We start from the raw sequence: 18,747 nt of genomic DNA, 5'->3' as shown, positions 1-18,747 counted from the left end.
ATATAAGTGACATTAAATATTTTTTTTGCGTAACATTTTTGCAGTTTTTGTATATTTAAAAGATTGGATAGATAACACGCATTCGTGTGTTTGAATTTTGATTAGAATTTTTTTATAAATATTTTAGGGTTTAGGATTTAATGTTTTAGAATTTTTATGCTTTTATTCTCACGTAGAATCTATGTAGTTTTTGTATATTTAAAAGATTAGATAGATAATATTTATGTAATTTATGTAGTTTTTGTACCTGATTAGGACATTTTTAGAAATAATTTATGGTTTAAATTTTTATGTTTTAGAATTTAATTAGGATGTCATTATTTTTTTCATATGATGCACTCAACTAGGTGTATTTACAGCGTTCGAAAGCAACAAAATATGCCTTTGCATGAGTAGATCATATCTTATTTGTAAGGGGCTAGTTTGTATCACTTGGCTAGGTTGAACACTCATTGGTTCTGATTAGATGAGCCTATGGTGAGTGCATTCATTGACAGGTGGCGTCTTGAGACGCACACCTTCCACATACCGTTCAGAGAGTGTACCATCACGTTGCAGGATGTGGCATATCAGGTGGGGTTGTCTATTGATGGAAAAGTTGTTAGTGGGTGCCTCACTGATTTCGAATAGTTTATGGAGGATAGCAGACCAGTTTGGGAGTGGTTTTAGGAGTTATTTGGTGAGCTATCGCCGGAGAATAAAGTCAAGCAGATGACATTCACTTCATATGGTTCTATGAGAGGTTTAAGGTGCTACTAGCCGATGCAAGTGATGATACTGTTCGCGTATGCGTACGTGCGTACATCATGATTCTACTATCCATCCAGCTGTTTGGTGACAAGAGTGGGAATTGAGTTCACCTTTGGTGGTTGCCATTTGTGGCGAAGCTTGACGAGATGGGAATTATAGCTGGGGTTCAACTGCACTGGCATAGTTGTATAGATCCATATGTCGGGTGGGCAACAGAAATGTCATCAACTTGGCTGGTCGTCTTCAGTTTCTACAATCTTGGATCTTCTGGCGATTCTCCAGGTTGAGGCCGCAAGATTTTGACATATTTGCTTTTCTATTGGCATCCAGTGCATGACCATATTATTTATTTGTTTCAAGTTATTAACCTTTTAGATCTTATTAAATATTGATTTTACATTATTATGCTTTAGATGAGCGACTTATTTACCGACCTCTGATGCCAAAGAGCAAAGACTTATTTAGCTTTCTCCTGTATTGGATTAATTGGGTGGTCGAGATGTAAGTTGTTTATGTGTGGTTGGATGTTTTATAAGTAATTAACCGATTTCTTTGTATGTCATGTTCTAATGTTAGATTCTCTTCTCCTTTTTAGTTTGTGTGGGAGCCTTATTCTAATGCTCAGGTACTTGCCGTGGTTCATCCGTAGATACTTACTGAGGAGTACTATAGGTTATAGTGGGTGGTCACGAACTTGATATATTTTGTTGTGATTGAGTGGCATCAAGTTGATAGGGTGGTATCACAGCTCAGCGGCGTACAACATGTACTTGAGCCGGCTCTGAACATAAATTGACTTCATGTGAAGGATGGTAGGGGTGGAGATAAGTAGTTTTCCGCTTATTATTAGACATGGCATCTGCTTTGGAGTAATAGAGTTGATTTTGTCTTGAGTATTCAAATAGTTGCTAATCTAAGTTCATTTGCGGAGTACTTAGACGAATACTTATTTAAAAGCTATTTTGTGTATTGTTTTAGTTATCTCAAAAAGTTGAAAACTGATTTTTTTTTTTGTGCAGTGGGAGGGTTGTGGTTGGCATAAGGAGTTATTTTAATAAATTTAGATAAATTTTAAGACCGATTTTAAGTAATAAGAAATGCTCATTTTATTTTATATTTTTGGTCTTAAAATAAGTTAAAACAAGTACATACTTAGGGTTCGTTTGAAAAGTTTCAAAAGTAATTTTTTTTAATTTTTAACTTATCAAAAATAATAGTATTAATGTCTAGTACAATTTTTAAAATTAAATTACAGTTTTTTAAGAAGCTATTTAGGAGCTTATAGAAAAGTTAAAAAAATAACTTCTCTCATAATACTATTAATTTTTTTATCACATTTCTATAAAATAAGTACTTTTAGAACTAAAAATTCAAACACAAAATAATTTATTTATAAATTATTTTTAATAAAATTATTTATTGTTTAAACTATTTTTTTAAAAAATATTTAATTAAGTTATTTATTCAAATTGGACCATAATCTCACACGAAATTAAAAATTTAGATATAGTCAAATTAACTTAAGCCATTGTTGTTAGAAAACTTTATTTATTATATTGTTCCAAATATTTTGATGTTTGCTCCCTCTTATATATTATTAAGTCCTATTTGAGGTTCATCATTTATTATAATATATTGATTAATTTACAATAATGCCTACACGATAAAAATATTTTAATAAACTAATATTATACCTTTGTGATAGAAAATATTTAAATATTTTGAAAAGTAAAAAATAAGTATTATATAAAATTCTTTTCGAAAGCTAGAATACAGTTTAAGATTAATTTTTTTGTGCTTTAAATGTGAGAATAAGTGTGTTTGGATGAAGCGTTTTCATGAGCTTTTTAAATTTTACAACTCTACTTTTTATATAATTGAAAAAAAAATTAATTTTTATGGTTAAGTATTTTTTTCGTCTCTAAAGTTTGAGGTCAAAATAAAAATCATTTTCGACATTTTTTTATTAAAATCATCTTCAACGTTATAAAACGTTATAAAATCGTCATTTTTTATCTAAAAAGGAAAATTTACCCTTAAAAAAATAAATTAAAAAATAAAAATAATAATAAATATCATTCCACCACCATCAACAGTTTCCAATTCCTAACGTCATTATCCTTCATCTTTATTTCATCTCCATTCTTTCATTATCTTCATCATCTATTATGGTTCAACCTCATTCATTCACCAGAGAACCACTGAACCTCAACCACTCACCACTACATGCACCCAGTTACCTACACCTCTACTTTCATTCCACTGTCATTCTTTTACTACCAGATGCAACCCATAGACTCTTTTTCATAATCCACCAACATTACCAATAACAATAATAAAAAAATATAAAAAAATAATAATTAATTTATTCAACAACAATTTTCTTCTGTTAATAACAACAATCACAATAATTAATTTATTCAATAATCATTTCAATTAATAGTTAAAAAAATGAGGAACACAACAAACAAGTTCTCCATACTCCATTGGAACACCAAACCTCTGAGCCAAACCAACAACAATATCTGCCCCCAATTTACCAGGAGGTTTTAACATAGTCAGTGCCAAAAGATCAGTGGCCATAACAACTTTACCCCCATGAGCATGTGCCTTCTTGATAAAGTCCCTATAGTTCAGAATCTCACCGTCTTCAACCTAACAAAATCAAAGCCATTGTCTTCGTGACCCACAGATGCTGCTTCGACACCGGTTGGCACTTCTAGAAAATTTGCATCAAACTTCGCTACCTAGAACTACACCGTCATGCAAAGATACGCTACCTTCACATAGTTGTTGACGTCGTTTTCTGCGGTGAGGACGACACCGACAGTTACTTCATCGGGGGAATGGACGGCAAATGATGGGAGTTGTGCAGGATAATAATGGAGCTCCTTTCGTGGTGGATGTAGTCGTCGTTGCCGGCGAGTTAATAGGCAACAGTTTGTTGCTGATGGAAGCTCTTTGATACTGATTAAGAGGCAACGACACAACTACGTGGGTGAGAGAGATGAGAGGATGTTAATGAAGGAGGGTTATTGGAAACTGATGATGATAGTGGGATGGGGTTTAATTTCTTTTCGAAACTGATGATGATGATATGATGGAATTTGGGGTGGGTGGGTGGGTGGAGGGGGAGTTCGAAGTGACTCAGAGAGTAGGAAGAAGGGGGTGGGGGAAGGGGGGGAGGGGGATATAATTGAAGTAAAAAAAATGTATTTGGGGTAAGTCTCAAAATTATCTCTAACGTTTGAATCGTTCTATTTAAGTTTTTAACGTTTCAAAATTGACTCAATGTTGTCATGCCGTTAGAAATTTTTTAACGGAATTGAAGGCGGGTCAAAATTAAGACGATTTTGAAACATTAAGGATATAAATAAGATTTTTAGAGAGAGAATGAGAGGTAGAGAGAGAGAGTGGGTGGGAAACACCGGGAGGGGTAGAACGATAGGTCAGATTAAGGATCCAAGAGTTTGGAACCGAGAAGAGTATCGACGTTTAGAGAACGAGTCTTTCTCAATTTTTGTGGATAATCTCCCTGAAGATATATCGAAGAGGGAACTATTTCATCTCTTTGGCTGGACTGGGCGAGTAAATGACATATACTTATCAAGAAAAGAGAAGAATGGGGGCTTATACATCTTTGCGTTCATTCGGTACACTACGAAAGGAGGAGCCTTAAAGGCTATGACAGAGATGAATCGAATGAGATTGAGAGGCAAGGTCGTCTTTGTGGGGGAAGCTAAATATAGGAGAGCGTCGGATGCGAGGGACGCAAATAAAGTACAGCCACGGGAAGACAATCGAGCTGTTACGGATCAACAGAGGCCACTGGAAATAGAAGCAAACCAGAAAACTTCAACTGGCTCCACTAAGGAATTGGCGAAAGAGAAAACAGTCCAGGATCCACATGGAAATGGGTGGACGAAGAAGATCGAGGTGGCGGTGGCTAAAGAAAATCTGGATTGGTTACAGAGAAGCCTTGTAGGTGGTTCGACGAAAGCAATTGACTTTAGGTCGTTGAAGGATTCGGTTGCTAAGAATTTTCCTCAAGTTATTCGAGTGCGTGAAATGGGAGCATATAAAGCTCTGTTGACTTTTGACAGCCTCTTGAATGCGGAAGAGACTTACACTTTCAAAATGAATAGCCTTCTGCAATTGTTTCATAATGTATGGAGGTGGGACGAGTCGGAGAAGAGTGAAACTCGTAGAGTGTGGTTAGAATGTTTTGGAGTTTCGTTACATGCGTGATCTGTGGACACCTTCAGATTATTAGGAAGCCAATGGGGAGACGTGGTGGAGTGCGATAAAAGGACGGAATCGTGCAGTTCCTTTAGTGTCGGACGAATACAAATTGATACGTGTGTAATGAATGTGATCAATGAATGGGTCCATATCACAATAGGTACTAGTGGATTTGATGTTCTGATAAAAGAGGTGGGACATGAAACATATGGAAAGACATGTAAGCTGGAAACTGTGGGGGAAGCTGCGGTTAGATGTGAATCATCTAAGCTGTCATCTACAAAAGGCAATGATAATGTAGCCATAGGATTAAAAAGGACGGCAAATTCAACAAACTGTTCAGATCAGGCTGCGAAGATGGTAATGGAGGGACGAGGAAATGAGGTTAAAGACAAGGATAGATTGGTAAATTCAGAAATAATTTTGAATGAGTGGAATTATGAATATTTAAGTCACAATCAAATGAAGATGGTAACTTATAAATCTCATAATGAGGCTATTCAAGGATCAGCGGATTTAGTGGGATGCCAAGCGAGCAATGAGGATGGGTCTGAACAGACTGTATCATGGGAATATTATTATAATCCTAATCTGCGGGTTAAGGACAATAAAAGGAATAAAATGGGTGGCCCAATTTGCAAGCCCACTAACGACACAAAAGGAAGCAAGCATATGGTGCATGATGGCCCAAGCTATAAGTGCCCGAAGCAGCTTGAGGAAACGGATGCGGTCCTCCCTGTTGGGCCGGGTGGAGCCCGTTCGGTTCGGGCTGGAGAAGCACGCTGGGTGGAGACACGCTTGATGCCGCTGCTGCCTTGGAGTGGCTTGACCTAGCAGAAGGCGTGCTTCCTGTGACGCAAAACCTGGAGGTTGAAGGCTCCATGTGGCGACATCCAAAACCCAGCGCTGGTGCAGAACGACATGAGAAAGCCGGCGATTTACCTTCACTCGAGCTGCGTGTCGCCCTGTTGGAGGATGGAGGAGAACCGATCCTGGGCGGAGGACGATGGCCTGAAGGCCGCGGTGATGGTAGGCTGACGAGAGAGGATCTCCATCTAGAAGGCAATCTACAGGGCTCTCCTAGTGTATTAGGATTATTCAATAATAAGGGGGCTGTGAGGGTTCGAACCGAAGGAGCTACAGTGGTGGAAAGGGATAGCAGAATGAATGAAAGGAATGGAGCTAGTGAACAGGCACAACGAAAGAAGGGGGCTGAATGCGGGTACAATGAAAGGGACATTATTGGCAAGGATGCTAGAAGAACTGGTCGACCTTATGAACATGGTACTAAAGCAGGGGAAGGAGTTGAGGTGACTCGGAGAGGAAGTACACAGGATCAAAATGAAGGAGAAGCGTACGGTGATGATGAGGCCAGTGAAGGGGACAGAGCTAAGCCAAACGATGATGTTGCAAGTGCCACAGACAGTATAAGACTAGATGAGCAGCTGATAGAAAACAGAAGGACTTGGGAAATAGCAAAAGAGTCCGGAGCAGAGCTATATGATGAAGAAGATGATATCATGGCGATTCTCCAACAGCAGAATGAGGAAATTGCTCGAAAGAAAAGACTGGCTAAACAGAAGGCAAAGGCTAGACGAAGCAGACCCAAAACACAAAAAAAGGTGTGTAACAATTTTTTAAAATGATTTTTAGCTCTTGGAATGTTAGGGGGTTAAGGGGTGAGGGAAAACTGAGGATGGTAAAGGACCTAAAACAAAAATGTAGCCTGAACATGTTAGGATTGGTAGAGACTAAAAGGCAGCGGGTGACTCGATTTGATGTTTCTAAAATTTGGGGAAATAGTTGTGCCGGTTGGGATTATGTTGAGTCTGTTAGTGCTTCTAGTGGGCTGCTACTAATATGGGATGAGGAGTTTTTTAAAATTAGGAATTCTTATAAAGGAGAGAGATGGTTATGTGTTGAAGGGGTTATACTGAAGAATAACTACAATTGTGCTTTTATTTTGGTTTATGGTGCACATGATAGAAATGAGAAGCTTGTTATGTGGGAGGAGTTGAGCTACGTAGCTGGCTTATGTCAGGGTCCCTGCTGTTTCATGGGGGACTTTAATGAAATTGTACAGGTGACAGAAAGACGCGGCACTGATAGATTAACCCTGTCGGCGGAAGATTTCAAGAACTGGATACAAGACATGTGTTTGGTGGACCTACCACTTACAGACCGTAAGTTTACATGGTTCAGAGGACGTTCCTGTAGTCGTATTGATAGGGTACTGGTGAGCGTGGAATGGCTTGAGGAGTTTCCAGAGACTCGACTGTGAGGTGGCCCAAGAGGTTTGTCTGACCACTGCCCTATTATAGTGGAAGATAAACGGCTCAGAGATGGACCGAGGCCATTCAGAAGTCTTGACTCTTGGTTCACGCATGATGGCTTCCTGAGGATGGTAAAGGAAGAATGGAGAGGTTTAGGAGACGTTCAATTCACAGATAAATTGAAGGCTTTGACAATTCCACTAGGGAGATGGCATAAAGCCAATTTTGGCAACATGGACAAGAAAATCCAGAAGTTTGAGGAAGAGATTAAGAAGATTGATGACAAGGTGGGTGAAGGGATTTATGATGAAACGGTGGAGGCAAGAAGGAGAGCGCTTGTAGCTTGTTGTGAGAAATGGTATGTGAGAAAAGAGATACATTGGAAACAGATGTCGCGCTCAAGACATGTGAGGGACATTGATAAGAACACCAGGTACTTCCACAACCTAGCTTCGGGGAGAAGAAGAAACAACAGGATTGATGCATTGGTCATTGATGGAAGACTGATAAGGAATCAAGCTAGAATTAAGATTGCGATTAGGAAGTTTTATAAGGACTTGTATCATCAGGAGCAGTCTCCTAAGGTGGAGTTCAGAGACGGGCTGGTGGAAATGATCAGTGAAGAGGATGCTTTGGCCTTGGAGATGCAACCGACCGCTGAGGAGGTTAAGGAAGCAGTTTGGGATTGTGAATCTTCTAAGGCTCCCGGGAGTGATGGGTACAACATGAACTTCATCAAGAAGTGTTGGGATGAAATTGGTTATGAGTTCACAGCAACGGTGTTGGAGTTTTTCCAGTCTGTGAGGCTACCAGCAGATGCTAATCTCACCTGGGTGGCACTGGCTCCAAAGTTTACAGGGGCAAAGGAAATAAAAGACCTCAGGCCAATCAGCATGGTAGGCTGTGTGTATAAAGTCATCTCGAAGATGTTGGTTAGGAGAATGCGAGTGGTAATGCCGGGGCTAGTAGGTGAGACACAGAGTGCTTTTGTAAAGGGAAGAAAGATTCATGATGGGGCACTTATTGCCTGCGAAACAGTACAATGGATTAAAATGAGGAAGAAGAAAGCGGTGATAATAAAGTTAGACTTCCAGAAAGCATATGATAGAGTCAAGTGGAGCTTTGTGGATCTTGTGTTGCAGAAGATGGGATTTGGACAGAGGTGGAGAAGATGGGTCATGGAGTGTGTCAGTACGTGTTCCATGTCTGTTTTGATAAATGGTTCACCTTCTAAGCCATTCAAGATGGAAAGAGGCCTTCGGCAAGGTGATCCACTGTCTCCATTTTTATTTGTACTTGTTGTGGATGTACTGCATAGGATGTTTGGGGAGGCGGTTAGAAATGGACGCATATCTCCGCTATTGGTTGGTAGAGATCATATTGAGCTGTCGCACCTACAGTTTGCGGATGATACGATCCTGTTCTGTCCTCCTGAGGAAGAGACTGTTAAAAACTATAGGAGGATACTCCGTTGCTTTGAACTGATGTCGGGGTTAAGTATTAACTTTGACAAATCTAGTTTGATTCCAATCAACTGTGATGATCGCTGGGTACATCGTATGTGCAGTGTACTGGGATGCCAGGAAGCCTCTCTCCCAGTTAAATACTTGGGGATCTCGCTAGGGGCTAACCCGAGATTGGTGAAGACTTGGAAGCCAATTTTAGATAAAGTGGAGGATAAACTGAGCATATGGAAAGCCAAAGTCCTCAATAAGGCTGGTAAGTTAGTGCTCATCAAATCAGTGTTAAACAGTCTCCCTGTTTATTATCTGAGTCTATATAAGATGCCAAAGGCTGTTGCAGAAAAAATGATTTCATTACAGCGATGATTCCTGTGGAGCAAAGAAGATGGTAAAAATGGTATGGCCTTGGTCAGGTGGGAGATGGTACAGGCACTGAAAAAACTTGGTGGTCTAGGTGTTGGGGATGCCATGGTGCGTAATACAGCCCTCTTATTTAAGTGGTGGTGGCGCTTTTCGAAGGAGGAGTGCCCGCTGTGGAAGAAGGTCGTCTGTTCTTGTAACAACCTGGACCCAAATGTGATGCTGGCTTCTCAAGTTTTACCTGTGCGGGGAGGCCCTTGGAAGGATATATGCCAGATACAGTTCAAGGATCAGCAAATAAGACAGAAGATGGTTACTGGGCTGTCAATGGAGGTTGGTGATGGGAGAGGGACTCGCTTTTGGGAGGATGCCTGGTTGCGTGGTGGTTCTCTGAAAGATCAGTTTCCAAGACTCTTCTCAGTTTCAAACCAAAAGGGATCCGTTATAGGGGACTGTGGGTTTTGGGATGGGGTTGAGTGGATTTGGAATTTTCAGTGGAGACGAGAGTTATTCTAGTGGGAGTTGGATTTAGTGAACCAGCTACATGATACACTTCGATTGGTCAAACTTGCTAATGGCAGAGAGGATCGAGTTGTGTGGAAGTTTGATAAACAAGGAGTTTATTCTACTAACTCGTTTGCTCAGGTTTTGCAGGCGGAAATAACTCCGGAGGATATAACAAGCTACAGCTTTATCAGGACAATTTGGAAAGGGCTAGTGCCGCCGAGAATTGAACTCTTTGTTTGGTTTGTTTTGACTGGGAAGATCAACACTAAGGAGAGATTGAGTCGGTTTGGGGTTATCAACCAGGAAGATGTTGCTTGCGTGTTATGTAACAAAGGAGTGGAAAATGATTACCATTTGTTTCTTGGATGCGATTTTTCTTGGTAGGTTTGGTGTACTTGGCTATCATTTGTTGGTAGGCAATGGACGTGCCCAGAAACTTTGAAGGAGTACTTTCTAAGTTGGACAGAGATATCCCATAGCAAGGAGGTACGTAAGAATTGGATGGTGTGTTTCTGTGTGATTATTTGGAATATCTGGCTTGAAAGAAATGCACGAATTTTCCAGCATAAAGGAAAACGGGTTGAAGAGGTTTCTCATTTGTGCTCTACAAACTACAAGGAGTGGCTAGGTGTGGATCCTTTTTGTTGTTGATGGCAATGCCGGAGATGACAAAGGATAAAATTTATCGTTCTGGTGTTACCTAATTTTCGTTTTCTTAGTTGCTAATCCAGGTTGTTATTCCTCAAATGCTCCACTTGATGTGTTGAGCTACTTTGTTTAAAAAAAAAAAAGGATATAAATAAGATGAACACGTTGGGGACAAAAACGACACATAGAAATAAATTTTAATTTTATCCTTCAATAATATCAATTGTTTACGGTACATAATTATTCAATTATTTTTCAATCACATCTAAGTAAATTAAACTTAATCACATTAATTTTATTCTAAATAAATTTATTTTTTTATAACTTTACTCTTAAAAATTTTTACTCATTATAAAATATTTGTAGAATGACTAGTACATAAATTTGTGAAAAAAATGATACATATACAATAAAGTAATGTGATTCTAGTCATTTTACAAACATTCTATGATGATTAAAATTTTTTAAAAGTAAAATTATAAAAAAATAAATTTATTTAGAATCAAAGTAATATGATTAAGTGTAATTTACTTAAATGTGATTAAAAAATAATTAAATAATTATGTATTGTAAAAGATTAATATTGGTGAAGGATAAAATTAAAATTTATTTCTATGTATCGTTTTTGTTCCCAACGTTTTCGTCCTATTAAAATTCATGTTTTAAAATCGTCTCAATTTTGTCTCATCGTTAATTCCGTTAACAGATTTTTAATGGCAGGGCAATATTGAGTCAATTTTGAAACGTTAGGGATTTAAATAGAACTATTCAAACATTAGGGGCAACTTTGATACTTACCGCAAACGTTAATGACAAAAACGATACTTTACTAAAAAAAACTAAAATAGAAAATAACAATTTTATAACGTTTTGTAATATTGATGATAATTTTAATATAAAAAAAAAAGTCAAGGATGATTTTAATTTTTACCTCATACGATTAGAGACAAAAAAAAAAATATTTAACCCTTAATTTAACTTAAAAGTTACTCTATGTATCACTGTATTGTTTCATTTTTTCTTATCTCGTTATGTATTGAACTCTCTTGTTTTCATAAATTTTCATTAGCATCGGTGCTTCTCTTTTTCTTATATCTCTTCTCTTTTTGGCTCACTTTGTCTCTCTTCTCTTTTTTTCATTTTTTTTCTGTTTGTTTTTTTTTTTAAAATGTGATCGGTGAAAATTTTTTAGACGATTTAATAGAAGCATCAGATTATTATTCTATAGAATGCAATGATTTTTTAACGGAATATTTTTTAATAAAAGAATAACAGAATTTTTTTTAAGTGTTAAAACAAACCAAAAGAATTAGTTAAGAGATATTTTTCTTCCGTACATTGTATGAATCTTCTGCTAGTACAAATATTATTCTTTGTGAACTCTACTACCTTACTTTAACTAAGAGTGATTAAACTATTCATTTTCTTCCATTACCAACTTCTTTATCCTAGAAGAGTTTTATTCTTCTTAAAAATACATGTCTTTATCGGTTAGTTTCGTGTAGTTTAAATGTTCAATGGTAATGACCGTAACGTCTAGCGTAATATGATATGCATATGGACGGATCTAAAAATATTATTATAAGAGGGCTAATAATATATAATATTAAAAATTATGTAAAAAATTATATAATGTAAAATGTATTATAAAAATATACTAATAGAAAATATATTTTAAAGTACAAAAAATATGTATATATTTTTTTATTAACGAAGTGGTCGATTTTTCGTATCATAAAATTCATGGATAATAGAATTTGTGTCAAATTTTTAACAATTTTTTAAATACAATTAAAAGACAAATAACAAAAAATCCATCTTTCATTTTGTTTTTGAGTTATTTTTCATAATATTTATAGTTAAAAAAAATCTCTCAATTATAGTAGTTGAAACAAAGAGAATTAATACCAAACGAATCAAGAAAGACACTCACAACAAGAAAAAAAATCTACTTTATAAAATTTGAAAAATTTTATTTAATTAAAAAATATTAGTAATAATATCTTTTTAAATTTTTTTAATATTATTACTTACTTTTTAGGTATTAGAAATTATTAATATTTAGGTAAGATTAAATTTTTATTTATATTAAACTAAATATTAAATAAATTTTTTAAAAACTTAAATCATATTTAATAATTTATTATTATTAATTTTTTTTTAAAAAAATTGGGAGCTAGGCCTCCACTCGGCCGGCCCGTATGTGATATGTCCGTCCCTGATGACACGGGTTTCAAAAATTAAAAGACAAGCTTAATCCGGCCTTTTTCTCTGTTTCTTTTCTCTTTTTGGTGAATAACTTGATTGAGCTTTTTTAAAAACTGGAACTTCCAATAATCATGAAGCCCCCCAAAACAAAACAACCACTTATCAAATCAGCTGTTCTACATTGATGGTTGAGTGTGAATCAACTGTTACAAAAATACACTTCCACAATTCTAAATTAATTATCACTTTCACTTTTATTCATACATTAAAAAATCAGTATATAAAAGATAAACATGTGTATACTTGATTTTTTAATGTAACAAAAAAGATAAAAATGACAACTAATCTAAAACAGAAGTAGTAAAAAAACCTAATACATAAACCCATTTAAAGATAATTTGTAAATGGACTAATGATTGGGAATAATGGGTATGATAATCTCTATACAAGGAATATGAACACACTTAGGAGATGAATAATAAAGAAAATAAATGATTGCATCTCCAGCGTGACATTTCCTTGTTGCACATACACCTATTATGGTATTATATATTGCTGTAATTAAAACCGAAAAACTATGTGAGTAACCTTAAGTAGCCTTATCAAAGCACTAGGCAAAAACTTCCTGGCAAAAAGATAACAAGCATTTGTGCTGTTTCCGTTATATGGGCATTGCATGTCCCTCAGGCTGTTGAGGAAGTCAATGGTCACCTCCGGTCTCACGAACTTTGCCGGGTGCGGACCGCCTTTCGACCAATCAACCCAGGTCAAGCTCCGATTCGAGTTCTTCTTCCAATGCTCGATGCTAACATATGTTGGCAAGTAGTGTTCATCCGAGTAGCATGATCCCCTGCAGTGCTTTTGGAAAATTGGGAAGTATTTTTTGTCTGTTACTACTTGATGAGCGAGCTCTCTACCCATTTCGAACCACTGAGAACCTTTTTATTGAAACGGAGAACATAAATGATGAAATGAATTATTGCTTGCATTTGAAGCTAACGGTAAAAGTATACACCTATGATGCTGGAAACAATTGTAGTCCTATGGACATGGTGGTCACGGTAACTATTTTACTTTAACAACACTTAAAATATTATTAAAATTAAAATAATATTTTTTTATTAGTTAACAATATTTTTTAATTTAAAAAATAAATATAAAAAATAATACTAAAATATTTACTTTAATGTTAGCAATATAATTTTAATATGAATTTAATTTTAATAGTTCATTGGTATAAAAAATTTTACAGACGTTATATTAATAAAAATAATTAGTTTTTATTTTAGTCATTTAAATAGTTATCAAAAAATTAAATATAATTAAATAATTATATAAAATATTTTATTCCACTAGTATGATCAAAATTAAACTCTCTTAATATTGTTAAAGTTGTTTAATTACTCGAACTACTGTAATTATAGAAATATTTGATAAAAATAAATTAATAAAAAATAGTCAAAACTTATTTTATTTAATTTTTATTAAAAAAAATATTAATTATCATCAATATTTTGAATGGTATGAGATGAGTCAGATTTTATAATAAATGCTGATCCTTAGACTTTCTCTTTTATTAAATAACTAGCTGATTAAATAACTAATCATCTACAATACCTTTCCTCCATTGTTTTAGAGTGATGGTTGGGGACATGCTGCTCCTATACCGTCCTCTTCCGACTGCGCTGTCCTCGTCATACGCCATGACATAGTTCTGTTCAGAGTTAATCAAATAGGAATAGGTGAAGGAGAAGTTGAAAAGGGGTATGCAGGATTCTGAGATGAGAGCGAATCGCTCGTTCGATAGATCCAGCAGCGCGTTGGCCAGAAGACGACGCTCTGCTTCGATCATGTTGACGCCGCCCCATTCCACCTTCTGTATTTTGTTGAACCAGATAAACAACATTTAGTTTTTGAATTCTGGTTATGTAAATGGCTTTGGCAATTCACGTGCATATCAGTTCCTATTTTTCTGTCATCGAGCTTTTATTTTGTTTTATTTAATTTGTCAATCATATGAAAAATCATTACTTAGTTGAAGAAAACTAACTTATTTTATACCTGTTTCTGATTTATCTTCTCTTCTTTCACCTCAGGAACAGAATCACTCATTCCTTTATATATATATATATATATGTCTACATTTTTATACATTGAAATTTACAGTTTTTTTATACTTGATTACATAATATTAAAATTCAGCAATGTTACATGACTAGCACAATTTACTATTTTCAGTCAATAGTTAACCAACAAATTTACTTATGTCAAAAGAAAGTCTCAAATGTACCAGCAGAGTACTAGTATAATGCGTCAAATTATTTAACGGTATTCAACTATGATATTCATGTGAAGTTATTTTGATGTAGGTAGATACCTTTTAAAATTAAAATAGAGTTTTGTTGTAAAACAAAACAAAGAAGTAATTTAGAATAAATAATTTAGATTGTTGCATGTTGAAGCAAATGTAAATGAAAACTGGATAATAATAATTACAGTAAAGCAACAAAAACTGACCTTACTAGGAATTCTCCGTCCTCGAAAAACCGGACTCTCCGGAACTGATGAATCATAGGATGGATTAGAATGCACGTAAATAGAGTACTTGCCTTCATTCCCTTCGAAGAACTTCTGCCACAAAGGAGCCAAAAGCACAGGACCCCTTACCAAGAACAAGAAGGCCACCTTAGGAACATGATGTTGTTTCAGATACGTCCCATTCCTCACAGCCTTTGCAGCTACGCGAAGCAATTCTTTATCATTCATATGATGCATTGGCGCCTGATGACGTGGCCGCAGGGGTCCATGTTTCAATTCAGTGACACTCACGTTCTCATTGCTCCAATATTCCGATATTACTGACGGCGGAGGGATCAAGGATACGTCCGGCGGCGCCTGAGGCGGGGATTGAGTGAGCGAGGATCGAAGGAACTGAAGGCTTGGTATGCCGTTTTTAAGATAGTAGTAGCTGCTGAAGATTCCAATTGTTACACCACAGCACAAGAAGAAGACATAAGAAAGAAAACGACCTTGCGGCAGAGGAACACCGAAGAGTTTTGGAGCAGAGTTCATTGGATTTTGATTATTCGAACTCTTCATCATTTTGATTATTATTCTATTATTGCCTTGGGTATGTGTTTAGAATTGAGAATAAGTTGAAGGTGTATGTATGTATTGGTACAGAGAAAAATGATTATCTGTGAGTGAAGATATCTATACAGTAAAAAAAATTATATTATGTGGGCACTGGAAGAGTAAGTCAGAAATAAAAGGCACTCTCCTCTTGCTTGCGCCCTTGGGTGTTTTGAATTTATACACCTCCCTTTATTAAATTAAAAAAGGACTCTACTTGCTTGTTCCGGAAACCTGTACAAGGCTAGATGGTCAGTTATTAAGACAAGAAAATAAAGGAAGAAACAAAAGAGTTAATAATAAATGTTAACACTCAAACTAACAACACCGTTTGTGACTAATGCAATCGTCTGAAACTTAAAAATGGATTTGGATCCTCTAGAGTTTAAATTTTATTTTAGAGAATAAAGTGTGAACTCTTATCATTGATTTCATAAGTAGGACAAAGTATAAATATGAAAAAAAAAAACTATTCAAAGATATAAGATCATACTTTACTATCAAAAGATATTTTAAAATGTCATCGTTAATTCAAATATAGTGAAAACTTCTGCAGTTATTTTCGTATGAAATTAATAGTTAAAAATTGTTATATAATTTGATAAATTTGATTAAATTATTATCTAATAATTTTCAATTAACAATTTTACATAAAAATAATTGCATATAAATTTTCATAAATAAACAGATAAAATGGTTGAAATATAGTATTTTGAGATATGATGTTTTGTGCTTATTAGTCAATCATATTCGTGGTTGCTTCTATAAATATGTGCCCAAAATCATGAGAAAAGTGTCTCATTTATTCTCTACAAATTGTTTCATATTTCACAAATTTTATTATTTTTCAAGTTTTAAGTATAAAATAATTTTTTGATAATTGCTATTCAAGTAATTCATTAATTTTATTGTATTTTAAAAGAGTATTATCATAAATTCTTAGCAACTAAGTGTAGAGATAAACATGTAAGAAAAAAAATTGAATAAAAAAAATTAGAAAAGAATTAAGAAAAAAAGAGATAATTTTTAGAGAGAGAAATTTAAAAAAGAAAAAAAGAATATCACTCACTAAATTTATACATGATTATTACATTCTTACTCTCTTATTTATAATAAATAAATTAATTAATAAATTATTTTAATCGGACATTAAATTCATTTTTACACATTACAAAATATCTCTTTAAAATTACAATAATAATAAAATTATGTTTTGTCACTTTTAATCATCATTTTCCTAACAGGGCGCTGCAGGAAATGTTTGCTTTTGTCGTCTACTCTCTAGTACGTGGGACATGTTCGATATTGAAAGTATATGGGATAGGACTAGATCAAGTTAAACAGCCGCCAACCCTTTCGTATTCTTTGACAGTTTGTTTGACTACTATATATGGAGGAAGCATTTTAAATGTATTATAACGCAAGTATTTCAATATTTTTAATTATTGATTTTAATTATAAAATTAGTTTTAGCTTATATAATTGATGTTAATGGCTAAAAATATTGTAACACCTGAAATCATGATACATTTGAAATGCTTCTCTCTCTCTCTCTCTCTCTCTCTCTCTCTCTCTCTCTCTCTCTCTCTCTATATATCTATATATATATATATATATATATATATATATATATTAAAAATTAATAACTATATTAAAAATTAGTTATTTATATAAAATATATATTAAAATATAAAATTTATATTAAAAATTAATTAAACAATAAATACATGATGGTAAATTTGATAGTTAAATTTTTGTGTAACATAACATTTTTGTAAAACTAATGATATATGTTTATGTTTTAAAATTTATTTTTGGCACGAATAATTAATAATTATTTTACAAAATTAAATAATATTAATTAATTATACTAATAGTTTCATTAAATAAAAAAGAATGTTAATTAAAAAAGAGTAGTAAATATAAAAATATATAATAATTTATAAAAAATTGTATATTCAATTAAATTTATTTAAAGTCACAATAATTTTAATTATTTTTTCATTTTGTGTCAGTAAGTATAACTCAACGACTATTTGTGACTCCAAAAGAATCTCATAGCTCTTGACTTAATGACCTTTAATTTTAGGGTAATGCTACCGTGTTGAAAGAAATTTTTTTTTTTGTGTGCTGAAGAAGCGTGGCACTAGTGCAAAAGTGACGCGTGTTAGATTAATTTACTTTTAACAATAATAATTTATTTATTGGGCTTTATTAGTTTTTGTAAAGGTTTACCTTTAAATTTTTTATGAATATTATCTGGCAGTTAAAAATTGGTTCATAAAATAATAAATTAAAATAATAATAATAACAACAATAATATCCTTCTATAATAATAATTATTATTATTATTATTATTATAATTATATAAAAAATTATCTTAGTTCTTATAATTTTTTTTATTTTAGATTCAATAAAATATAAAAAATTATCTATTTTTTATTAGTTTACTTTGTTGAGTATTATTGTAGCAGTAAATTATATTTTTATGTTTTATATTATAAATAAATATGCTATAAAATAATATAAATAATTATACTAATAACTTTGTTATATGTATTTAAAATATTTTTAAATAAAAATATAAAATCTAATTATTTTAATAAAGTTACTTAATATGTTATAATTTTAATATCATGAGAAAAATAAATAAAGTTTAAAATAATTTATTTTCATGCATGTATTATAATATCTAAAGATTTTTTAGTTATTATAAATATTAAAGTATTTTTTTATATAGGTGTAAAAATTAAGAGAAAAATATTTAAAAAGAGAAAAAAAAGTTTAAATTTTAAAAATTTTGGAAATTCATTTAATCGAAAAAATGATTGAAATAATGTTTATCTCATTTAAGGATTATTACTTACTTTTGAGTTTAATAATTTAATTATTTATCTAAGATAATTACTTATTCTATTTTTTAAATAAAATTATATATATATAATTTTAAATACTTTAAATGGTTAATTTTGTTCAAAAAATTATACTTGCTCTATTTAAATTCGTCCCTGCTTCAAAGAAAACATTATTCAAAAATAATGAATAATGTTATTTTACTCTATCTTTTTTATTTTTGAGTATATTTTTTTTGTAAAATTAGATGAAAATATATTGAACAATTAAATTTTTTCTGGAATATTTTGGTTTTGTTAAATATATATTTT

At 33.3% G+C, this 18,747-nt stretch overlaps 1 protein-coding gene across 1 annotated transcript; it reads right to left on the bottom strand.

The window, feature by feature from the left end:
- Window positions 1-13,012: 13,012 nt before the first annotated feature.
- LOC130981439 (glycosyltransferase BC10-like) lies at window positions 13,013-15,553 on the bottom strand. The gene is made up of 3 exons (XM_057905036.1): window positions 14,969-15,553; window positions 14,069-14,327; window positions 13,013-13,389 (listed from the first exon to the last, which is right to left on the bottom strand). The coding sequence occupies exons 1-3, from the start codon at window positions 15,551-15,553 to the stop codon at window positions 13,013-13,015; spliced, it is 1,221 nt and encodes a 406-aa protein (XP_057761019.1).
- Between the last annotated feature and the right edge of the window lie 3,194 nt (window positions 15,554-18,747).

Source organism: Arachis stenosperma, chromosome 5, assembly GCF_014773155.1.
Source record: "Arachis stenosperma cultivar V10309 chromosome 5, arast.V10309.gnm1.PFL2, whole genome shotgun sequence".
NCBI classification, from domain to species: domain Eukaryota; kingdom Viridiplantae; phylum Streptophyta; class Magnoliopsida; order Fabales; family Fabaceae; genus Arachis; species Arachis stenosperma.
This window is presented reverse-complemented; position numbering and strand designations above follow the sequence as displayed.

Bases quoted from the DNA above. Each gene is read 5' to 3' on its own strand.
- LOC130981439 (XM_057905036.1), bottom strand. From the start codon at position 15,553: ATGATGAAGAGTTCGAATAATCAAAATCCAATGAACTCTGCTCCAAAA. The intron at 14,328-14,968 runs GTCAGTTTTTGT...AACAAAATACAG, and splicing joins GACGGAGAATTCCTAGTAAG to AAGGTGGAATGGGGCGGCGT. The intron at 13,390-14,068 runs GTATTGTAGATG...TTCAATAAAAAG, and splicing joins TCTAAAACAATGGAGGAAAG to GTTCTCAGTGGTTCGAAATG.